General features: G+C 39.8%; 1 protein-coding gene across 2 annotated transcripts in view; it reads left to right on the forward strand.

The window, feature by feature from the left end:
• The window catches only part of SP2353 (EGF like, fibronectin type III and laminin G domains protein pikachurin), a 165,603-nt gene that overhangs the window by 135,423 nt on the left and 6,001 nt on the right, over positions 1–24,179 (forward strand). For both annotated transcript variants that reach the window (XM_067777026.1, XM_067777027.1), the window contains exons 8-18: positions 3,712–3,830; positions 3,895–4,039; positions 5,403–5,592; positions 5,716–5,852; positions 5,912–5,989; positions 6,058–6,197; positions 6,276–6,351; positions 6,439–6,591; positions 6,664–8,279; positions 9,638–9,739; positions 23,853–23,956. In XM_067777026.1, coding sequence (XP_067633127.1) covers positions 3,712–3,830; positions 3,895–4,039; positions 5,403–5,592; positions 5,716–5,852; positions 5,912–5,989; positions 6,058–6,197; positions 6,276–6,351; positions 6,439–6,591; positions 6,664–8,279; positions 9,638–9,739; positions 23,853–23,956 — 2,860 coding nt within the window. The remainder of the gene's footprint in view (positions 1–3,711; positions 3,831–3,894; positions 4,040–5,402; positions 5,593–5,715; positions 5,853–5,911; positions 5,990–6,057; positions 6,198–6,275; positions 6,352–6,438; positions 6,592–6,663; positions 8,280–9,637; positions 9,740–23,852; positions 23,957–24,179) is intronic.

Here is a 24,179-nt window from a genome sequence, read left to right on the forward strand (position 1 = left end):
ACCATTGTAGCGCGGCGCCCCCTAGTAGCTCGGGCATGCTTTTTGGCAGGAGGTCCACGTTTAGCGCGTATACTTCGGTTAACTCCTCTAACCGTTCGATGAAAGCTAACGGGTCCCGTCCACCTTCATACTTTACGGACCACTTTCTTACCTGGTCGATGATGGGCGCGAACCCCACGGTCGGTGCCTGAGTTACCTGGCATGTATAGTTCATGGCTGGTGCCGTCATTCCCGCTGGTAAGTACGGTTGCGTGGGTTGAGATGTGCCGGTTGATGATGCCGTAATTTCTGATGGTACGTACTGTCGTGTGGGTACTGTACTCCTGGGAGGTGCCTGAGATGTACCGTTGGGTGGTACCGCTATTCCTGATGGTAAGTACTGTTGTGTGGGTACTGTACTCCTGGGAGGAAACGCGAATTGAGTTTGTTCTACTGTTGTAACGGCGACCTTCGGTGTGCCTCCTCCGTTCGACGGAGTCGGTGTCTTAACCTCATTTACGCCGCTCATGTGCGTAGTTTCCTTGTAGGTGGCTTGTAGGGATAAAAATTTTTCGTGGATTTCCGAGTCCGTATTTGCCTTTGAGGCCAGTGCTGCTATGCGCTTTCGGATTTCTCGGGTGGTACCTGTCTGCTCAATACCCAATTCCTGTGTGATGGATATCAGCTGCTCCTTTGAAATGTTGTCTAACCACGTGGTATCAATCTGGTCGGCCTTTTTTCTGTTAGGTTTCTAGTCAGGAATGTTCCTACTGACGTTGTACGATTTGCAGGGTCCCTGCTCGGGCGCCAATTGTAACGAAGCTTTTTCGTGCGCCGTTGCTTCTTTGATATTTGTTGGGGTATACTCGCCGTGCCCAGGGTTCATTTACAATAAATTTGTATAAAAGGGGCACTTTGCAAATCGATTTAATATAAAAAAACTTCACTCTCTTTATTGGTTCTAAATTCTATAATCTAAAATAAAACGTGTTTGTATACTTCATTTTCAATTTCACTTGGATTATCTTGCGGTATCCTTGAGTGCAGTGGCGGGCCTTAGCGGTCCAGCCGTATTCCGTTAGCTGGGTCCCGTTAGTATGTGGCGTCGGTGCCTTGACGCGCCTTATGACGGCGTCTCTCTCTGCTGCGGTGCTCTGTCGCGCCTTACGTCGGCGTTTACTTGTATTGCCGAGGCGATGCTCTGTCGCCGTGTTCCGTTAGACGGATCCCGTTAGTATGTGGCGTCGGTGCCTTGACGCGCCTTACGTCGGCGTTTACTTGTATTACTCTGCTGCGCCTTGCGTCGGCGTCTATTTGTATTGCTGGTTGCTGGGCGATTCTCTGCCACGCCTTGCGTCGGCGTCTACTCGTATTTGCTGGGCGATACTCTGTCACGCCTTGCGTCGGCGTCTACTCGTATTTGCTGAGCGATACTCTGTCGCGCCCTACGTCGGCGTTTACTTGTATTGCTGAGCTGCGCCTTGCGTCGGTTTACGTGCGTTGCCGCTCAGTTGCGGCCTCTGCCGCCGTACTTCCACTGACGGAGGTGAGCGGGTGTCACCTGTCGCGGTTGCCCGTTACTGTGGCGGGGCCTTTGGTCTCTGGGGGTGATGCGTAGAGAAGATCAACCGCAATCACCATTCCACGACTCGCTCCTATGATGTGGATTCCTATTGCATAGAGAAGATCAACTGCAATAGGGAAATACTTCGCTAGTAGCTCTGGTCACGACCACAGCTCCGTGCTGACTGACTGCTTTGCTGCTGTGTCTCTCCTTTTCTGGCTGTTGTGTTTGGTGTTGCTAGCTCAAATGTTGCGACCGCTCGTTGTGTTGCTGAGATTTGTTGGTTGGCCGTGTTGCTGTTAAATGTTGCGACCGATCGTTGTGTTGCTGAGACTGGTTGGTTGATCGTGTTGCTAGAGCCTTTTGTGGCCACTTGTTGTGTTAATGTCGTGTCAAATATGTTGTGGGGTCGTTTTGTGTGGGCCAAATTAATGAGGATTTATTTGGTCTCACAAGATGTATGCAGATAGACTAAATTTAGGGCAGAACAACGTCTGCCTGGTCTGCTAGTTCTTTTATAAAATCCACCACAACTATATTGTGAATATTGTTTTCCCCGAATTAATATCTCCCCAATATTAATATTTTCATACATAAACAAAGTTAATGAATATCAAATTAAGGGCATTTTGATATCTTCCAATGAAAATCCTTCGACTTGATTACAAACAAAATCTTTGTTGATATATGAAACTTTAGGAGCAGCAGGCAGTGTTTAAAAACTGCCAGCATAACATAAATATGCGCTTACTGTGCTGGGAAACCTATTTTACTATCATTTCCTTTGTATTAATTTCGTTTCATATTTGTTCGCAAATTTCAGTACAAAGCTAGAGCCGTGAAACTTGGACATATGGTCTTCAGAAACAGATGACCAAGATAGACACGCAACTTTGAACATATGTTATAATATTGCGGATAAAAAATTAGAACATAAGGAATTTTGTAATTGATTTTTGAGTAATTTCACGTGAAGTTAGAGTGTGGGTGTGGGTATCAATAACAAAAATTTTAAAAAATTAAAGTGCAGAAGTGATAAAGTTTTTTTTTGTGTAGGGATCCTTAAACTCACGACTATTCCGTTTTATAAAGGCAAGAGCGGCATAAGCATTAGGTATAATAAAGTTAAGATGCTCTGTAAAAGAGAAGCTGAAATCGAAAAGAACACCAGGTGCCTTAATTTTGGTAAGAGAATTTAGAGCAAAATTCGAAATGAAATAAGAGGATTGAAGGGGCGTTCGCGTTTTGTGGTAAGTTACGAAGCAACATTTGTCGACGTTTAGAACTAGCTTATTTCGTCTACACCAGTCGGCGAAACAGTTAAGCTCATGTTGAATAACTTCAATATCAGTGTAAAATTTTACCATCATGAAGATTTTCAAGTTGTCCGCATAGATATATGATGACAGAACTTGAAATAGGAGCTGTCATAATTAATAAATATTAAAAATAATAAAGGTCCTAGAATACTTCCTTGAAGTAACCCCGAAGTAGCAATGTAAGGTGGTGATCTCGCATCATCAACAACAACAAAGTTAATCGTGTCGGAAAGATATAATTTGATCCAATCGAGAAACTGATTATGAACACCCAGCGAGGATAACTTACTCAGTAGAAAATTATGACTAACTTTATCAAATTTCTCGATGTAAATTGATTGTGTTGCAAACTCTTGAGGTTAGAAGGACGATTTCTGGGGTCATGTTCTTGTATGACCTACTCAATGGGAATATTGATTGTTCACCTTTGCTAGAACCCATAAAGCTTAATGTTCCATGTAGATCTTTACGTCACTCTGATCTATTTCATATTGAATATTCTAGGCGCAGTTATGCTCAGTATGGGGCAATAACACGAGTGCTAACTGACTTGTAACTCACTTTGCTATAATAATATTCATGTGGACATATTTTCCAATTTTTCTATTTATAAGTTCTAGCTTGTTTAAAGTACTGTCGGAGTTGCTGATTCTATTCGCCAAATGCGCTAACACACTATATTAATCTAGATGAAAGAAATTGTGTTTCAAACTAGGATTGCTTGATAGCAATCTTTGAATTAGAAATACACCTGTGTGTGTTCCATAGATTTCTGCTCTAGTACATTTTATCTGCATTTGTACCAAACACCTAGATCTTTAATAATTTTGCACATTTTTCCTTTACCAGATACGTATCGAGTTCCGGCCTGAGTCCTTTGATGGCATAATTCTGTTAAGTGGTGAAAGGGATGATTTCACTGGAGATTTTATGACGCTTCTCTTGAACAAGGGCTTTGTTGAATTTTGGTAACCCAAATATGTTAAATTAAATTAAATTTATTTCGTTTATCTTCGGAATTTCATTTTGAAGGTTTGACTGTGGATCTGGCATTGGTACTGTACGATCTCGTGAAACAATATTGCTGAATGAATGGAACTCTGTTATAATATACCGTCACCGGTGGGACGCATGGTTGGTATTGAATCATGGCACAAAATCCCAAGGACGATCGAATGTAAGTTTAAGTCCTTCCATCATAAAATAATAAAATACACACATGTACAAGTTCAGACAAGGATTTCTATACAGCGTGGCATTAATGTCTTCATACAGCACTTTCTTTAAACTTAATCGTCTAAACACAATTGCGCATAGTCATACTCAAAATAAAATAGGTTCTAAGTTTAGTTGCGGCTTTTTTTTTACAGATAGCTCAGATGAAACCCAATTTACTTTCGAATCGAGGTGCGCTATGAAAATCGCGGGGAAATTTATATGCACCGTTTGTTGCATGTAACATTTCGAACAACTCTCGGTAATAGCATCCAAAAGGGCCGACTGGTAATACATATAAGTAAAAAATTTATTAAAACTAGTTACTATACTAGTGAACCTACATGTGTTGGGCCAACGTCATGTAATGTGCTTCATATCAGATTAAATTCTGAGCATGATATATCAGCGCATGAATGGAGGGTTCCAAACAGGCCATGCTTCTCAGAACATTTATATATCACCTTCAGCATCCCCTTAAGGTTATAGAGAAGGTGGAGATTGCCCTTTAAGAAGGTTCAAAGTAAAAGCATGGCCACCATGGTGGTATAAAGAGCCGAGTTTTCTTAGAGGGCAGGTAAGGGTGATCTTTAGGCTGTCAAAAGCTATAAAAATCGAGGAGTGCTGGAATGAATATAGAAATCTGTTAAGGATATATAAACGTAAAATCGACAGGTCGAAGGGTATCTCTTGGAAAATTTCCAAAATTTTACCAAAGATATGCCGAAGCTATCCTCAAATTCATTCGAAGTTATCCCGACAACAATGCATAAAAAGATAGAGATGAGCGCGAAACGATCCTGAGCCCATTTCAAAATTATACCGAAATTCGGAACTTTTTACTGAATAGACCCGAAAATATCCGTCATATCTGTGGGTTACACGAGAGTACCGTTTGCGGCACCATCTGCGGCAACAGGTGATATTCGGAGTCGGTGTTAAATATATTCGCTACTCCAATTTGTAGGAAAAATGAAGAAACTGTAAAAGAAGTTTGCCATAATCTCCTCGAAGGTATATCCCCACTTGACACCAACCATCTTTTCAATTGTAATGCGGAACCTACGCCTGTAACACACCTCTCCCTATGGTTCGCCCCTGTTGAAACAGCCAGTTTCCTTGGACTCCCGTTAGAATACTTTGATGACAAATTGTGAGTGATCGTGCCCATTGAATGGGCGAAGCACTGTTAATACGACAACAACAAGGTATATCGTTCAAACTACAATTATAAGTAATAGTTAAGGAAAGGCGCTGTATGAAAATACTACTGAAGCACTGTTAGTTAATACATTGGAAATGTAAAAAAATGTTAACTCTTGCAGGGACTTTTTTCCCGAATCACATTTCGGGAACCAGTTTTCCTTGGGGGAACTGGTAACATAACTGGCTTGGCAAAACGTTTACCAGTCTATAATGGATTTATGGGTTGTATAAGGCGATTTGTAGCGAACGAGCACGATTACAAGTTCGATGAGCATCCGTTGGGTGATGTTACCAAAGGTTTTGGCATACGTAAGTGAATTCGTTTAAATTTTTAGCGTTTGCCATAGTTACAAGTTTTTTAGTATTTGTGTGAATACTTATGTATGTATCTTACCTTCGTTATGGATTTGTAACTAATTATTTTTTCTGCAGAGGACTGCGTAACTGACAAATGTTTCACATATCCCTGCCAACATGGGGGTAAATGTTTGCCATCTGAGCAGGGTGCTCTTTGCTTATGCCCCATTGGATTTGTTGGAGATCTTTGTGAAATACGTATGGATCTACAGGTATATTTCTTGAGTATGCTTAAGGAATTGTTACTATTGCCTTGGTTTTATTTAATCAGGTTCCAGCTTTTAACGGCTCCTCTTACCTTCGTTATGCTCCACTTGGTGACAGCGCACTTATTTGGCTGGAATTGAAGGTGTTTATTATTAGTTTCAGAGATATGTATGTGAAATGGGAATTTAAATTGGTTTTTGTCTATTCAAGATTATATTAAAATCTGAGCAACCAGAAGGCTTGATACTTTTTTCGGGATCTGAGGAGCATGGCGATTTTATTGCTTTGTGGCTTAGCGGAGGATTTGTCGTGTTTATCTTTAACTTGGGAAGTGGGCCCGCTTTTGTAAGGTATGGTATTTTCTATATTGAAATAAATATATGTATGTATATTATAATAATCATATGCATAATGTGGTTTTCAATCAGGAGCGAGTATCCTTTGACGATTGGACAATGGCATTCAATAAAAATATCTCGTACTGCGCGTTTAGCAGTTCTAAAGGTACTTCGTAATCGTAACCCTTTACTTTTGCATACTTCTCTTTTACTTCGGCATACTTTACATTTGCATTTCTTCTTTCAATTACAGATCGACATGTTTCCAGAAGTTATGACTATCTCCCCCAACGGTTTCTGGCATCTGTCCCTGCGAGAAAATTTATTTTTGGGAGGAGTGGACCACGTGGATAAACTACCCGTGGATTTAAGAGCTGTACCTTTTTTCGTTGGATGCATTCAGAAGGTTAACCCAAACTCATATATAGGCATTTTAAATATAGCATGTACATAAATTACGGTAAATTTATGTTTTCAGGTTGATATCAATGTACATCCATTATCTATCATTTCGGAGGCGTTAGGTGGCACTAACATCGGAAACTGTCCTCATGCATGTGTCGCTAGACCCTGTGGACCTCTCGCAGAATGCATACCCCAAATGGAAAGTTATGAATGTCGTTGCAATACATTCAGCAATCAGTGTAACAAAACAGCCCAAGTCGCAACGAAGGAGATACAAACAATATGTAATAATAGTAAATCTAAAAACAAAGATAAAGTTAAAACTAAGAGCGTTAAACATCATTATTTGCCAAAGAACACCAAAATGAGTCATACTTCGAAATTCAATGGAAATAAAGTTCCATTAAAGTATTTGAAATATCCTACTATGGCTATGACAACCTTAGCGGAACCTAAACTTTCATCCAATCGTGATTCATTTGCCCATAACTTAAGTAAAGTTACGTCGGGGAAACCATTTGACATAGTTGATGATGTATTTGATAAGAAAGATGATATATTAATTCGCGATGCACGTCGACTTCATGGCCACAAAGACAAGCATGTACAGCATAGTAAACAGAGCAGTGAATTTGACGGTTACAAAGGCAGAAAGCAAACCGAAAACAAGCAGATTGGCAAGGAAAGTGACTTCTCAGATAAACCTCGATACAACGGAAGGACCCATGATAAAGGCGATCGCAATCACAAGGATGTAACAACATTTGACTTCAAACTGAGCAGAATACCAACGCACTACGAAAGCTTCCAATCGAACCAAGAAATGAATGTACTGACTTTCGATGAAAATGTTGACATAGAAATCGGCGTTGACCAAAGCTCAAATAAAGAAAATACACAAAATGAAGATAACGAAAGCTATGAAAGTGATAATGACAGTGGTATGTGGGACCAATCAAAAGAGGATACACATAATATGAAGCTCAAGTGGAAATACCATGAATATGGGAATAATCGTGGGCATTCTCACGATGCAATGAATGAAGAAACAAAATCAGCACCGTTTTTCGTTGATGAGACTTTATTTAATAAAAATAGTGCGGAAGATTATCATCGTAAAGAGTTGGAGCAAAATATGCAACGTATACTGGGTAATGGTCCAGAAAGCGATGCTAATGAAAAAGAATTGAAGCTGGTTGTAGATGAGTACGTTTATGATAAAATGGATGGTACTACAGAAGATCGAGAGAAGTTCATAAATGATCAAAATAAGGAAAGAATTAAGTCGAACTTGACAGAAAAGTTGACCAATAATACAACAACCAATGATGAGCTTCTGGAACCTGTGCAGACCATTGTACATGAAAATGTTACAAAAGTAAATTTAAAAAGGCCGAAGTGCACCAACGACACCCAAACCGATTGGAGCCTTTTAAAAAAGCTGAAATTACCAGCAGGGCATCAGAGTCGATTCGCGGGTGTACGTAAGAACTTTGGTGCATGCTTTGCCGGTCAAGACAGCTATTTTCACTATAATGATGTCGAGACTATGAGGCAAATAAATAACTATAATGTAGACATGAATTTGCGGATCAAAACCCATTCCCAGAATGGGGTAATACTATGGACAGGACCAAAGAGTAGTACGGCAGCGAAAGCAGACTTTTTGTCGTTGGGTATTGAAAACGGGTATGTTCATATGTATGTATGCAAATACACATATGTATGTATACAGTTGTTTGTGCCTATTTAACTTTATAAGCCTTTTTTATAAAAAAAAATAAATGTAAGGCGCGATAACCTCCGAAGAGATCTAAGGCCGAGCTTCTCTTCCAATTTGCGTCGTGCTCCTCTTGATTTTTCCCTACAAATTGGCCGGACGGGACCTACATGTTTTATGCCGACTCCGAACGGCATCTGCAAGGAAGATGAGTTTTCACTGAGAGCTTTTCATGGCAGAAATACAATCGGAGCGCTTGCCAGACACTGCCGAGGGGCGACCCCGCTTAGAAAAATTTTCTTCTAATTGAAAAATCTTATTTCTAAAATTTTGATGTTGCTTTGCCCGGGAGTTGAACTCAGGGCATACGGTGTGATAGGCGGAGCACGGTACCATCACACCACGGTGGCCGCCGTAAGCCTTTTTTACTTCCTTTATATTGAGTGCGTTTCAAGTTTGTCAGCAAATTTCAATACAAAATTGGGGAGCCTTGCAATCTATTTCTGAGTAGCTTGCCATGTAGCTAGAATCTTGAAATTTGAAACATACCTCAGAACCAGATGACAACGCATTATTAGGGAGAAAATTTTCGCCAGGTGGCGCAGGGATCGTGATGTTTAAAAAACTCATCCGAACATTAAAACTAAGTTTACATGCAACGATATTATATACTTTGAACCTATAAAGATATTCTCAGCCATTGGCAGGCTGCGAGGACAATAGCACGCTCTTTTCCCATGCGATAGCCATATCTGCTAGGTCCTCAGTGCTGAATCCAGACAACATCAATGTGTATATGTATGTGCGTGTCGTGACTGCTGCAGCTCTCGCACTACCTTCGGTTTTGGTGTATGATATCAACGAAGCCAGGTTCGTTCGACGCCAATACTTTAGCCTTTGAAAGGCTGGAAGCGATTTGTAGTTGTTCATTTGATATTGGGGTGCTTTACCACCCTGCGACTTTCCGTCTTTTAAAAGCAAACTTATCGCCTTCAGCCCATCGCTGCCGGTTGCAGTATCGAGGGTTCCCTGTGCCAAAGTTATGCTTCGTACCCTTTTCCACTTTATTTATCTGTTCGAATTCATCTTCCGCTCTCTTGTCTTTCAAATTCTTCGTCACTGAGATTATGTCACCGTCCTATGAAACGGAAGGGAATTAGACAAGGTGTCTACCATAGGAAGTATCCACCTGGGAATATGCTTCGAATTTTCTGTTTTGGGGATTTCGGAAAATTTTTAAACGTTCTTGTTAAAAAATTGTCAGATACATTTTTACGTGTTATTCGAATTCGAAATATATGAAAATATCGTTCACTTACAAATCTAGGTACTTACATTTTCGCTATGATTTGGGTTCCGGTGCAGTGGATATTGAATGCAATGTGAGTCGAGTTAGCGATGGACTTTGGCATAGAGTTCGCGCCATACGGTAAGTCTGAATTAATTGAATAGCAAAAACAACAACTTCTTCAAAAATACAGAGGTGGAGGAGTACTACGGAGGGGTATAAGTCTAATATCTGGGAAAAGGGGAGACAGGAGATAGTGAGGAGGAGCGTTTAAAGTACACACAAAAATACAATTTATAAAATAAGTTTTTCAGAGTGCAGGATTTGTACGATGATTTAGAGCTGCAAAACTATCGACAGTAGCACCATCCGATATTTTTGATAGCTTTGTGGCTCTATGATTATTGCTACCTTACATTACTTGTTCGAAATTTCGGACGGATTCATAAACATTAGAGGTATTCTCTCTGTCGAGAATGCATTAAAAACGTAGAAAAATTTTCATTATACTGTTTTTCTACACGCAACAACACAATACATTTGTGAAAACTTTTCTACGGTTTCTACGGTTTCTACATTTTCTATTCTCAACCACATGTACATGGTGGAATAGCCAGGCGAAGTAAGCCGTCAATTGTCTCGCTCTAAATTCTTCTTTATTCTGTCATTCGGCTATCTGAAAAATTATCACCAATGTTGGGCCCGAAAAAGTGTTGCTTTTTAAATTTTTCAGCAATAAAATATGTCACTTTTATTACTTTTTTCACATGAACTATTAGATGCATATCGATGGACCTTTACTGGATTTATGCCGGGGTTTTCAGTGTGAGTTTAAACTTCATTTAAAGTTGACTAGAGTTTAATCCTGCCACTTCGGCCGCTTAAGCTGAGATGAGCAGCAAAATTTTATGTTGTCGAACAAAGTGGCAAGGTTAAACTCTAGTCAACTTTAACTAGAGTTTAAACTCGCACTGGAAAACCAGGCAATAATTACAGAGATTCATCATTTGGGTATCTTTGATGTTGGCTTCCATAAGTAGGGCCGTGCTAAACTAATACGTACATATTTTTGATGTTTTCATTATATATGTTTAATTTTGTCTTTGTTAAAAAAAACTATTTGCTTGAAAATACTTCGCTAAAACAGTGGTATTCTAAATATACAAAAAATTGTAACTCACTGTTCTTGTTTTGCCCTAAAAATCAGACCACTAAGATAAGAGGAATGTTAGTTATGGATTATAATTTAGAATATATGACTCCGGTTCGATCGGATCAGCATCTTCTGGTTCTAGGCCGACTGCTCTTATATCTCCTGACATATTTTAGTAAACAATAACTTGGTAACATTAGTAACACATCATTTGAAAAAAGCCTTTGGGGGATCTTCTGATCAAGTTTGTATGATATATTAGAAGGGCATATGTTTTACTTCCGAGTCTCAATGACAAATCAACAGAGCAGATGGAAAGAACAACGGGGTTTTTCGGGTTCACATCCAAGTGTGACTGTAAAACTTTTCATCAAACCCGAAACCCATTTAAGTGCGCATAGTTACTACAGTTCAACTAATGGATAACAACTCTTCCCTTTATGTCCGGTTTTTCGATAAAAGCTTCAACTGCAGTTGAAGTAGAGGTCAGTTTAGATGCATTATTGAATGTTACTGCTCATCACAAATTAATTTTTTTGCCAAAAGTAATATAAGCTCGCACTGGTCCTGTGTATCCACTTTTGCATTGGCGTTAGGTGGCACTGATATGCTGAAAAAAAAAGTTTCTGTAATGGCTTTCGTAGCAGGGTATTTATTTTTCTACTCCTAATATTTCAAAGCGGGTAAAAATTTTACTCTCTTCTGACCATTTAAAATACACCCCTACCGTTTCAGATAGCGTACATTTTCTGCCTTTTTTTATTTACTTCACCTGGTGATTCCACCATGCCCTATGTACATATATTTGAATAGTATATTTAGAACTTTAACAAATATGTTGAAAACTGAAATTTAAATAAGAAGAAGATCAAGAGCAGGGCTGCTCAACCCCTATACACTTGTAGCACTTTTTTGTTTTTGTTTTGCCCTGAATCATAGGCATAGATAGAAATTCACACTTCAAATAAAAAAAAAAAAAATCATAGCACTCCCATATGCCCTCACATATAATTTCGAATCATATTAAAATGCTCGAATTTCTTATGACAGCGCCAAAAAAACACTCCCGCTTGAAGCTAAGGTACTTGTGTATGATGAAAAAAATTTACACTAACAATTTGACAACTAAAATTTATTTAAAAATCAGTTTACAAGTCCCCGATAAGTACTGAACTGCATAATTCCTTAGAACATTTATTTTTTTTTATGATGAATTTATTAACTATGTCATGATCTATTAGTGTGGCTGAACATAGGTAATTTTTTGAAAAGTACGGACATCAAGGAATCGTGCACTTTCGTAAACCTATGAACAGACAAAACCTAAACCACTTCAAAATTCATCGTTCAACGTCAAAAACTCGACTAGTAAATCGATTTACGTAAAAATGTAATTAGTAAATATCGGAGATGCCATAATGAAATGTACTCATTGAGCATGTTAACTTATTCATTCCGTATGTTCGGATAATTCGTCCCCATTTAAGGAATTTGGGGAATCGGTTTATATTTGGAATATTATGTAGTATATACTTATTTGATATATTCGGACCCCGTGAGGTAGTATGAAAGGAACCTGTTCCGAATATTCTAAATTAACGGAAGACTTCCATGAATACTCAACGTAAAGGAGCTTTCCGAAATTTCAGAGTAAAAAGGTGAATACTCCCTGTGTAGCAGGACCGCATAAAAGCTGAACTCTTCTGTCAAAGTCAAGACCGGAATATAAAGTTCTAAGACAATAAGCCATTTTCTTTTACATTTTTTTTGGTAGACCATGTCGGCTGCCTTTTCAATATAGTCCTATCTCAAAATATTTTTCAAAAACTTCCCATTTCATGATTTGTCACAAAAACGCCCTATATTAGAATTAGATTGAAGAACGCATCAGAATGCTTTTCATTAACTCCCTCTTATGTCAAAATGCATTGAACTTATGCTCATATGGGGGGTTTTTGAAACAAATTGTGATAGTGTATTTTTGAATAAAATTCTAAACCAACATAGCTCTTTATAAATTCATGAAATATTTGGTAGAAAATGAATTATTTCCTCCAAAACCTGTTGGCATTTACAAATTTATTATCACTACTAATATACTACTAAATGTACTTTTCTACTACTAGTAATTGAATCATGTTTAAATATATTATAGCACTGAAAAAATTTGTAATCAAAATTGATTCATAAATAAAATTAAAATAGATAATTGACCGCGGAGGTGAAATGTATGGGGCATATGACCAAAGAATGTAAGCAAAACTGTACTGAAATAAGAGGAGCCTGTTCTAACTTTTACTACCATGATATTAGTTAATACCGTCAAGGGAAGTCAGTAACTATTGACACAAAATTCTGGTTTGGAACTAGACCTAGAGTGCCAAATAAGTACAATTTTGTTAGTGGCCATATTTGCAATTATAAAATCGGCAGTTTGGATTTTTTTATTTTTTTATTTAAAAATAGGCCACCAAGAAAAAATACTGCTACCAGCTTTAACAAGCTACGATGACATATGAGTATGCCTTTTTTCAACACTATTCCACCATTCAGGAACTATCGAAAAACGCGACAATATCATACTAGAAGCAATATGTAGAATTTCGCTCCGGTTCGCGGCCAACGAAATATTACCAAGAAAGAACAAGATATAAGTTGTAAAATTTTACACTAGTACGTAACTATCCAAAAAGTGCCAATAAAGAACTAGCGCTAATTTGAAATTTTTATATAGTTGCCGGGACAATTTCCGCCGCCTAGGACATCGCAATGTTAAATTCGCCAGTTGAAAGCATATAAAAGAGATAGATGGCGAACTGTTAGTGTTTCAGAATGCAGTAGAAGTGCACTAGTTTTGAACTAGAGATTCTCTTACGGGGTAGTTTCTGTGACTTTGTATTTTATTTCGGTATATTATTTTTCGTGGTTATGAGAAATTTTTTGACTGAAACTGGTGGGAACCATTAAGCAACCATGCCTATCATTTACTTGTGAAACATTTTATTGAATTCAAATGGTATGAATTGTAAAACAAACCGCGAGGAGCCCTCTAATTAAGCATTTCAATAGCTATCAAACTCAATTTCTTATGCAACATTCGCGGATATCTCCATATTCACTTTTAGTATGATTATTGAAAACTAAATTTCGACGATATATATAAAATATGTTACTACAAAAACTGAGGCTATAGGTCAATATAATTTTTCGCAACTTTCAGAATTAAATTTATTGGCTCCTGTATGTTAACGATATAACTATCTACGTAAGATTTTAAGCATACTTTTTGTAACTAGAAACCAAATCTTCTTTTACCGACCTTAAACAATTACAATTTTTTTATACCTTTATATTAAGTCGCTTTCATGTTTGTCCCCTCATTTCCATACGAATTTTTGACCCACGGAAAAGTCTTTTTCGGTAACTTCCCGTTGAGCTAGACACTTGATACTTAGAGCATAGTTCAGATCTGGGAGACATTACAACGCAAGTGAAAAACATCCGCTAGGTGGCGCACGCATCGAGATATATAGAAAATTAATTTTAAAATGGAAATTTTGCGATCGACTTTTAACTAACTTCTCGATGATCCAGAGACTTCAAACTTAGCACATAGTTTTCGAGTCGATGGCACTACAATTCGTGGAAAACAAATTGCCGCCAGGTGGCAGACGAATCGAGATAAACGAAAATCCCTGAAAAAAACGTAGGAAATCTTGCGATCGATGTTTAAGTAACTTGCCGGTGAGCTAGTGACATGAAAATTGGGCCGTGAGTCAGAACCCGGTGACAATGCAATATTTGATCAACAAAATTTCCCTAGGTGGCGCATTAATCGAGATATTAAGAAAATTAGCTTTGATTTGGGAATATTTCAATCCATTTTTAACAAACTTCCCGGTGACCTAGAGACTTGAAACTTGGCCCTTAGTTAGAGGCCGGGTGACAATACAACTTATACAAAACAAAATTCCGCTAGGTGATGCGCTAAGTGAGATAACTACAAATCCTTGAAAAACGAGGGGAATTTTGCAATAGATTTTTTAGTAACTTCCCGGTGAGTTGGACTTATGAAACTTGAGCCGTGGGGCAGAACCCGGTGACAATGCAATATTTTATTAAAAAAATTTCGCTAGGCGGCGCATGGATCGAGATATTAAGAAAATTATTTTTGATCTGGGAATTTTTCAATCCATTTTTAACTAACTTCCCGGTTACCTAGAAACTTGTAACGTAGCACATAGTTTGCGAGTCGATGGCACTAAAATTCGTGGAAAACAAAATGCCGCCAGGTGGCAGACGAATCGAGATAAAAGAAAATCCCTGAAAAAACGTAGGAAATCTTGCGATCGATTTTTAAGTAACTTGCCGGTGAGCTAGAGACTTGAAACTTGGGCCGTGAGTCAGAACCCCGTGACAATGCAATATTTGAACAAAAAAATTTCGCTAGGTGGCGCATGGATCGAGATATTAAGACAATTAGTTTTGATTTGGGAATTTTCAATCCATTTTTAACTAACTTCCCGGTTACCTAGGAACTTGTAACTTAGCACATAGTCTGCGAGTCTACGGCACTACAATTCGTGGAAAACAAAATACTGCCAGGTGGCAGACGAATCGAGATAAACAAAAATACCTGAAAAAACGATCGATTTTTAAGTAACTTCCCGGTGAGCTAGAGACCTGAAACTTGGGCCGTGAGTCAGAACCCGGTGACAATGCAATATTTGATCAAAAAAATTTCTCTAGGTGGCGCATGGATTGAGATATTAAGAGAACTAGTTTTGATTTGGAAATTTTTCAATCCATTTTTAACTAACTCCCCGGTTACCTAGAGACTGGAAACTTGGCACTTAGTTAGAGGCCTACTGACAATACAACTTATAGAAAACAATTTTCCGCTAGGTGGCGCGCTAGTCAAGATAACTGCAAATCCTTGAAAAACGAGGGGAATCTTGCAATCGATTTTTAAGTAACTTCCTGGTGAGCTAGAGGCTTGAAACTTGGGCCATGAGTCAGAACCCAAATTCCAAATGCCTTTTTTAGGCAGCACTAAAAAAGTGAAAATAAAAAGATGATAAAAAATTTTAAGGACTACCTTTATATAAATGGACCAAAAAATAGAAGGCAATTTTTCCTTTAATACAGAGACAATCTTGTTGAATTTTGACTAAAAAACTTTGACAATAGCTCTCGTAAAAAAATGTTGGGCTTTAAAATTATAATAATCAATTAGTTAATCCCAAGTACATGGTTTGCCTTAAATTAAAAGATTGCGCTCCACCTTTGTAGTTTTAAATCCCAAAATTCTTTTACAAGAGCTATTGTTAAAGTTTTTTAGTCAAAATTCAACAAGATTGTGTCTGTATGAAAGGAAAAATTGCTTTCTATTTTTTGGTCCATTTATATAAAGGTAGTCCTTAACATTTTTTTATCATCTTTTTTTAAATTAATTTTTTTAAATACAAAATAATTTCAGTGCACATACAATTTTGTACATGTATTGTGATTTGCAATTTCATATAAAAAATGTTTAGCAGCATTGGTCAAGAGTTTTTGGGCGCGACAGCTTCTAAAAATGTTTCACTACAGAAAATATGAATTTATTATTTCATCTTCGCTGCTAATGACATTTTTAAATCGAAGGAAGGTGCTTGTGTAAATGCATAAATCATAGTGTAATGGTGCGTTTTCTGCGTGTGTTAAATTTAGCCTAAAAGGGTGGATAATATTCTACTATTTATACGGATACTAGACTGAGAGAATTGCCCCATTACTTTTACCATTACACACAAAATACTTTTTTGTGTTGAAGGAGGAAATGCTTTATGCACTTACCGGAATATTTAAGCCTCACTGCGAGACTCTTCGAGTGTAGGACTCCCTTATTCCATGAAGGGATACCCGTTAAAACTTAACCTCCCACGGCCCGCGCAAATCCCCGTAACTGGGACCGCGTTTAACATTACTTCGGGTACGTGCTACGTAACCTCTATGGATACCGTGACGCTTATGGGCTAGGCATTCGTCTTCTCGTTTACTGATAAGTACATGCCTTACATATGTGCTGACCGTATCCCATCTGTCTCTTCGGTAGGTCATGCTATTGATGACACTGCCCGGGGATAGGCCTCCAAGTATCTCTTCTACCCTCCTTCGCTGATCGGAGAAGTAGGTGTGGCGTACATCAACTTTTTTCCCACAGTACAGGCAGCTCATTCTGTGCAGGTATTTGCGGAAGTAACCGTGTCCGGTTAGAAACTGGGTCAGGTAAAAGCCGTGTGGTCGCTCCAACCAAGGGTTCAGTTCAGGGATTAGTTCCCTAGTCCACTTTCCGACGGTCCTGTTACTCCACTGTTCTTGCCAGCGTCGAATCGATTTTCTCGCGCCTGCATGTAAATAGCAGCTCTAGTCGCTTGCGATCCGTTGTCGTAAATTGCTTTTCCTTCCTCAGAGAGAAGATATATCGATATGGTTCCCGCGACCAGGACAGCATCAGCCGAGACCGTCCGGTAAGCTGAAGCTATTCGCAGTGCCCCTCTGCGTTGGACCAATATGAGGGCGATTCAGTTCTTCCGGTATTTCATTGCGTTCGCCCAGATTTCTGCACCGTATAAGGGTATAGAATCCGAAGCTGACGCAAGCAGCTTCCTTGTGCATGGCTTTGGACCACCAGTGTTTGCCATTAATCTACTCAAATTCGCAATTTTGCGCGCAGCTCTTTCGTAGGGTCCTCGTATGTGGTTCGGGAAGGTGAGTTTGCTATCTAACCTCACTCCCAGATATTTCTTTGAAGTGAGTGTTTCTATTGACTGGTCCCTACCGTCATATTCCTGGTAGTGGGAATCCGTCTTTTTATGAGGATGACGATCTCCGTTTTTGCTGTTGCTAGCTGGAGACCGTGATTAGCCATCCACCTATTTACGTTCCGCATCACCTGGTATAATTTTAGCTGTGCCAGGTCGCAGCTTGGTTCTGTTATCACAGTTGCCACGTCGTCTGCAAAAGCAAGTGCTTTATGGCATGTCCAAACGAAGGAGAATGCCGTAAGTTATATTCCATAGATCGGGACCTAGTACCGAACCGTGGCCTGCTCCATCTGTTATTTTTAACTTTTTTTGACCGTGAGTGGTTTCATACATTAGATATCTGTCTCTTAAGTAGTCCCTTAAAATGTCTAACAAATATTGCGGTACCTTTAAAGTGCTTTCTAGTGCCTCAAGCATGCCCTCTGACGAGACTAGCAACACTATAGGTCTTGCTCTGTGACGCGCTGTATCGGCTTTTTTTACTGCGTCTATAACTTCTGCTATGGCATCGATTGTGGAGTGCCCCCTCCGGGAAGCATGCTGTCTGGGAGACAGTCCTCCGCCGTCCTCCAAAGCTCTTGTGTGGAGTTGATTCAGGCTCTTCATCAACTTCCCTGCTGTGTCCAACATGCAGAGCGGCGGGTAGGATGATGGAGATTTGGGATTTCCTTTCCCTCGTGCTGTCTTCCATATGGTGGGGAAAGTTTTCCGTCGGGCCCAGGTGCTTTTCTAGGTTTCAAAGTGCGCGCGGCAGTTTTAAGCTCTTCTTCTTGAAATGGTTCCACGTTACGGTCTTCATGGGTAACGTGCCCGTCCTCCCTGGGTGGTTGGGTGGGAAATAGGACGTCCGCAATGTTTTTTATTTAGTTCTCGTCTATCAGCTGGCTTGGCGGATGGAACTTCTTCATTACTCTCTTATATCCTTGCCCCCAGTGGTCTCAATTCACTTCCTCACAAAACTCTTTCCAGAACGTAAGCTTGCATTGCTTAATGGCAGCTCTGAGAGCTTTCTTCGGTCCGTTGTTTTTTCAACCGTCTCTTCCGTCGCAATGGAGTTGTTGATTATCCGTCGGACATCCGCCAGAGCTGTTGCGGTGAATGTGGCAGAGTCGACCAAGCTGACCGGGATCGTTAAGGTACAAAGGGATGTAGTTGTTATCGCTGCCAGTCAGGTCCTCTATGACTCTCCATCCAGCAGCAGTCAGCAGCAGGTTTTCTGAGGCTAGTGTTATATTGGGGATCGAGTATCCAAAGCCCGACCATCGTTATGTTAGGGCCGTGCCAGTGTTGAACACGTTTAAACCGAGCCTGGCTGCCATCTCAAGGACTAAGGGGTGTTAGTCTCCGGCATTCCCCTTTCGACGGCTCTTGCGTTAAAGTCTCTCGACACAACCAGTTTCCTAGTTAAGTCCCTTAGGTTGTTCAAGCTTGTCCCTGAATATTTGAATGGGATTATTCGGAAACAAGTAGCAGCTTACTATTGCGGTATTATTCGTAGTTACGTGGACGCAGCCCTGTCCGGCAACATGATTCACAATATTGGCGTTCGCGTCTGCCATCCAGATAGCGGCGGATCCGGTGTTGTCTATGTGCCAAAAATTTCGGGCTTTATAAGGTTCACTGATGATAACGCAGTTAGCTTTATGGTCTAGGACGAACTGTTGTAGTAGCTCATCAGCAAGCCTGCTCCGGTTTAGGTTGCCTTGGATAAAACTAATCGCATTTGAGTTGAGATTTTGGCATTTGCTACACTGAGTGCCGTTTTGAAAATGCTGCATGCTCCAGATCGAGGGACATGGTCGAGCTTCTGTGAATTACACAGGTAGCATTTTGGAACTGCGGTACAGGCCGAGGCTTTGTGGCAGCTTTTCCCGCACTTCCAGCAGGAATTACTCCTGTCTGGACCCTTGCAGTCAGCCTTTTGGTGCCCGTAGCCGAGACACCTAAAGTAGCGTTGCACTTCTGCTCGCTATCTGATTCGGCATTGTATCCATCCGATAGGAATTTTACCTCTTTTAAGTAGGACTTTGCCAATATTCTCGTCCACATCGACGACCGCCATTTTCTCTTTTCTTTGGTTAGCTGCGAATACAGAGACACGGGGTTGTCTAGTACTTTCTTCTTCTCAGACCTTTCTTCTTATGGCGTCTTGGACTTCTGTTTAAGCTGTGAGACAGTCCATGCCAAGTACTTCCAACTTCATCCGCTTCGAGAGCTGTTGTGCTTCACCGACCTCTAATACTGCACTACCTAGAGCTGCTCTGAAGGTCGTCTGGTCACTGCAGCGCGCTGGATCAATCAGTACGTTACCAGATTTGGCTTTTCGTACTGACCGTACCACCGTACCTATGTCATTAGGGCGGAGCTGGCCGCGTATGGCCCCTAGTACCTGGGCGTAGCTTATGCCTTCCACAGGTTTTCCCACAAAAGTTGCAGCTTGTTTCCTATTTCTCCCGTTTTTCAGCTTTAGGAGCATCGGCGGCGGTTGTCTGCTTGGCTGGTTGCGCCCGCTGTTTCGGCACATTACATGGGACCAAGACTCAGCTTGTGGAAGCGTATTTGTTCCTTCGTCTCGTTTCTTTTTGGCTTCCAAATCTTCTGAATGGGAATCTGAGTTCGTTCGTGTCCTCTTGTTTTTTCGGCCCGATTAGCTGCCCTTAACGGTCCAATGCAGCTTAATACTTCTTCGGGAAGAGCCATACCTGTTCTTATGTCCTCGGACTCGGTCTTCTGTTTGAGAGTAGTTTCCTACATCCCGCGCAGCACGGATACCGCGTACTCCAGAAGCTCGTCCTGGCTCTTCCCTTCAAGGCTTCGACCCAGCGGGTTAGGGGGGTTTAGAATATATCCGCGGTAGGAATGCGACTAAAATACCAAATTGATTCAAGCGCTTGTGTAGCGCAACCCTCTCAAAGGGTTGCCAGCGCAATATATAGCTTGTCAGCCTCACCTACACGTGGCGAATCCTGTTTCATTAACAGCCGAGGCTTTTTCGACCCCGAATTCCTGATGGATCTAGGGGGTGGGATGGCCTAGAAGGTTTCATGTCATACCAAATCGTTCCCGAGATGGCCGGCTAGTACCTTTATGGTGCTTGTTGCCGGAACGTACCGGATATGCATCAGGCAAAGGAACATCAGCATCGATAACACTCCCCAAGGCCTTCGGGGAGTGTCCTTATCGCTACAACAACAACAACAGGCTTCTGTATGAGAGTGAGCCTCTCAGCGGAGTCGCATGTTTCTCCTTCCCAAAAGCGCGCTTTTTCTCTTGCAGTAACAGGTGTTGACTGGCTGGGGTTGTCGCGCGGCGGGGTTCCCGCCGCCGGTATTCTTTCTGCAGATTCGGTGCCTTGTGTGGGCATTAGCGACAAGTTCGCTTTAGCGGGGGTTTTTAAAACCGGCGATCTCAGCACTTTAGTACTCTTCTTGAACACCGCTTCATTGCCCCTTTCTTTCTCAGTTGACTTACTGTTATCTGAATTTGAATTTATTGATTTAATTTTGGTATTCATTGGTTCCGGACATATATGTAATATTCTTATATTGCTGCTACCATCATAGTGCCGATATATTGCTGTTTAAATGTTTTTGTTTTTGTATTCAATAATCGAATGTACATAAATTTTAATTTTTCCTTGTCACACTTATGCTGCTGCAATCAGAAAAATTTTGTAGGCTGTCTTGTTTTGTATTCGAATTCAAAACTCATTGCGAGCATTTTTTGTTAGCAATATAGGAGTATTACATATATGCAGTGCTGCTAAAAATTTTGTATATGGAAGTGCAAATCACAATACATGTACAAAATTGTATGTGCACTGAAACTTGTTTTGTATGTAAAAAAATATATTTAAAAAATGTTAATTATTTGAGGTCGGAAAAAGTTTAATAGGTATTTGGTTTCAAGCAACAAAATATTTGCTTAAAATATTACGTCAATTGTTATATCACCAACATATAAGAGCCAATAATATAATTCTGTGGGAACATTCTATATGCATACTAGAAGACCCGGCAGACGTTGTCCTGCCCTAAATTTGGCCTATCTGCATACATTTTAATAAGCTTTTTCCGTCTGACTCTGCCCTCCCCCCTCCTCACTTTTTTCTAATTCACTCCTCCCTCCGTCTTTTTCGCTTCATCTATCTCCATCTTCGTCTCATTCTATCTCTTTATCAATCTCCTTCTCTCGTTTCTCTTCTCTCAATTTCTTCTCATTCTTCTGCATCCCTTATTGCCTGTCCCAGAGGGTGGTATGTATTTTATTCCAGTCCCAGTCCCAGTCCCATTCCGAGTCTCAGTCTCAGTCCCACCGAGTCTCAGTCCTAGTCCTAATCCCAGTCCCAGTCCGTCTCGGGATAATATATTACTCTGTACCATCAACAGCTTACATTTGACATCAATATTGTATAAACACTGTGTAGGCATTCACTGGCCCACGTTTTGGCCTATATCTCGAGACCCTAGTCACCCAGGGGTATGAAAATTACCCTCTACACAACTAAAGACTCTCCTGAATTAAAAAACATGTCATAGTACCTCTAAATCGCGGGCCCCCTCACCGAAATTCAAAATCGGTTCAGTAGTTTAGGAGTCCATCGCGCCCAAAAATGTTGTGACACGTGTTTTTTATATATTAAGATATCTCGGAATTTGGTTTTCAATAATCATACTAAAAGTGAATGTGGAGATGTTGCATTGGAAATTGAATTTGAAAACTTTTGAAATGCTTAATTAGACGACTCCGCGTGGTTTGTTTTAAATTTGTGTTACAATTCATACCATTTGAATTCAATAAAATGTTTCACAAGTAAATGATAGGCATGTTTGCTTAATGGTTCCCCACACTTTCAGTCAAAAAATGTCTCATAACCAAGAAAAAAATTATACCGAATTGAAATAAAAAGTCACAGAAACTACCCCGTAAGCAGAATCTCTTGTTCAAAATAAGTGCATTTAAACTGCATTCTGAACCACTAATAGTTCGCCATCTATCTGTTTTACATGTTTTCAATTGGCGAATTTAACATGGCGATGTCCTAGGCGGTGGAAATTGTCTCCGCTGCTTTAACTTTTCACTAGTTCCTAACTATGTACAAACTTCTTTTTGGTACTCTTTCGATAGTTACGTACTGGTGGCAGTTTTTTTGTCAATTTTTATAACCGCAAATATAGCAACTAACGAACTAGTAATTATTTGGCGCTCTAGGTCCAGTTCTGAACCAGAATTTTGTATCACTAGTTACTGACTTCCTTTGAGGGTAATTAACTAATTTCATTTGAAGTTAGAATAGGCTCCTCTTCTTTTAGTACAGTTTTGCTTACATTCTTTGGTCATATGCCCCATATACATATTTCAGCTCCGTGATCAATTATCTATTTTAATTTTATTTATGAATCAATTTTGATTACAAATTTTTTTTAGTGCTATAATATTTTTGAATAATTTTTAGTTGTCAAATTGTTAGTGTAAATTTTTGTATCATACACAAGTGCCTCGGTGCCTTTTCTTGGCACTTTCATAAGAAATTCTAGCATTTTCATATAATTCGAAATTATATGTGAGGGCATATGGGAGTGCTATGAAAATTTTTTTTTATTCAAAGTGTGAATTTGAATATGTGCCTATGATTCAGGGCAAACCAAAAACAAAAGTACTACCAGTGTATAGGGGTTGAGCAGCTCTGCATATATGGCTCCAGACCTGTTAGATTTGAATTAGCATTAGTAATCAATTAATTAGATGCCTATTTTAATAGCCAATGATTATTTCAATTGTTTTCCGAAAAAAGCAATTACTAATTGATTATAATTTGAAAAAAAAAATCATGATAGTTTCGTATGAAGTGGTTCGTTGACCTTGTTATCCTCTATGCGGCTGCAGCAAAAGCACTGCATTTGGACAATGACCCCAAATCACCATTGATTGGCAATCGCAGTAATTATAGCAGACCGCTTGCTATACACTTTTGGCCAAACAAAAAAGATCTCACTACCCTGACCGAGGTAGTGTCCGTCCAGCGTGTGTTTGTACATCTCGACGCCCATCTATAGAGGAGCAGACAACGTGTGTCCCTTCAGTCATCTATATTCGGTCAGTTGTACCCACGAGCGATAAGAGATCTGCGAGAAAACTTCCTGGTATATTTCTATGTTCTGGGACCCAAATGATGTTGATGAAATTGTTTGCTCATATCTGATTTAAATACTTCTATACTTGATTTTCTATAAATACACATTCATTATCCGCACTGTAAAACTTTTTTTCTTATATCTAATTCCCGTAACAGAGACTCGCAAGCCGGTCATTTGGAAATGGATGGCAGAAAAACAATAACGCAACATTCACCTGGTAAATTAAAACAATTAAATACAGACGCGGGACTCTATGTTGGTAAGTGAAAGAGTAATTGTTTTTGTCTCTTAATATTTCATTCTATCGCGTTCGTGTTTAGTTGTTTGCTTTTTATTCTGCTGTACTGTTCTTTAAGGTGCGTTTTGTATGTCAAGCTCGTTAAGTGCACCTCGGGTGTAGGTAGGGACCTGATATTCAATGCAAAGTATCGGTGCGGTACCCATTTCAATCCATTATTCCTTCACAAACATCGGATACGCGA

The sequence above is a fragment of the Eurosta solidaginis genome, chromosome 3 (genome assembly GCF_040869045.1).
Source record: "Eurosta solidaginis isolate ZX-2024a chromosome 3, ASM4086904v1, whole genome shotgun sequence".
NCBI lineage: Eukaryota > Metazoa > Arthropoda > Insecta > Diptera > Tephritidae > Eurosta > Eurosta solidaginis.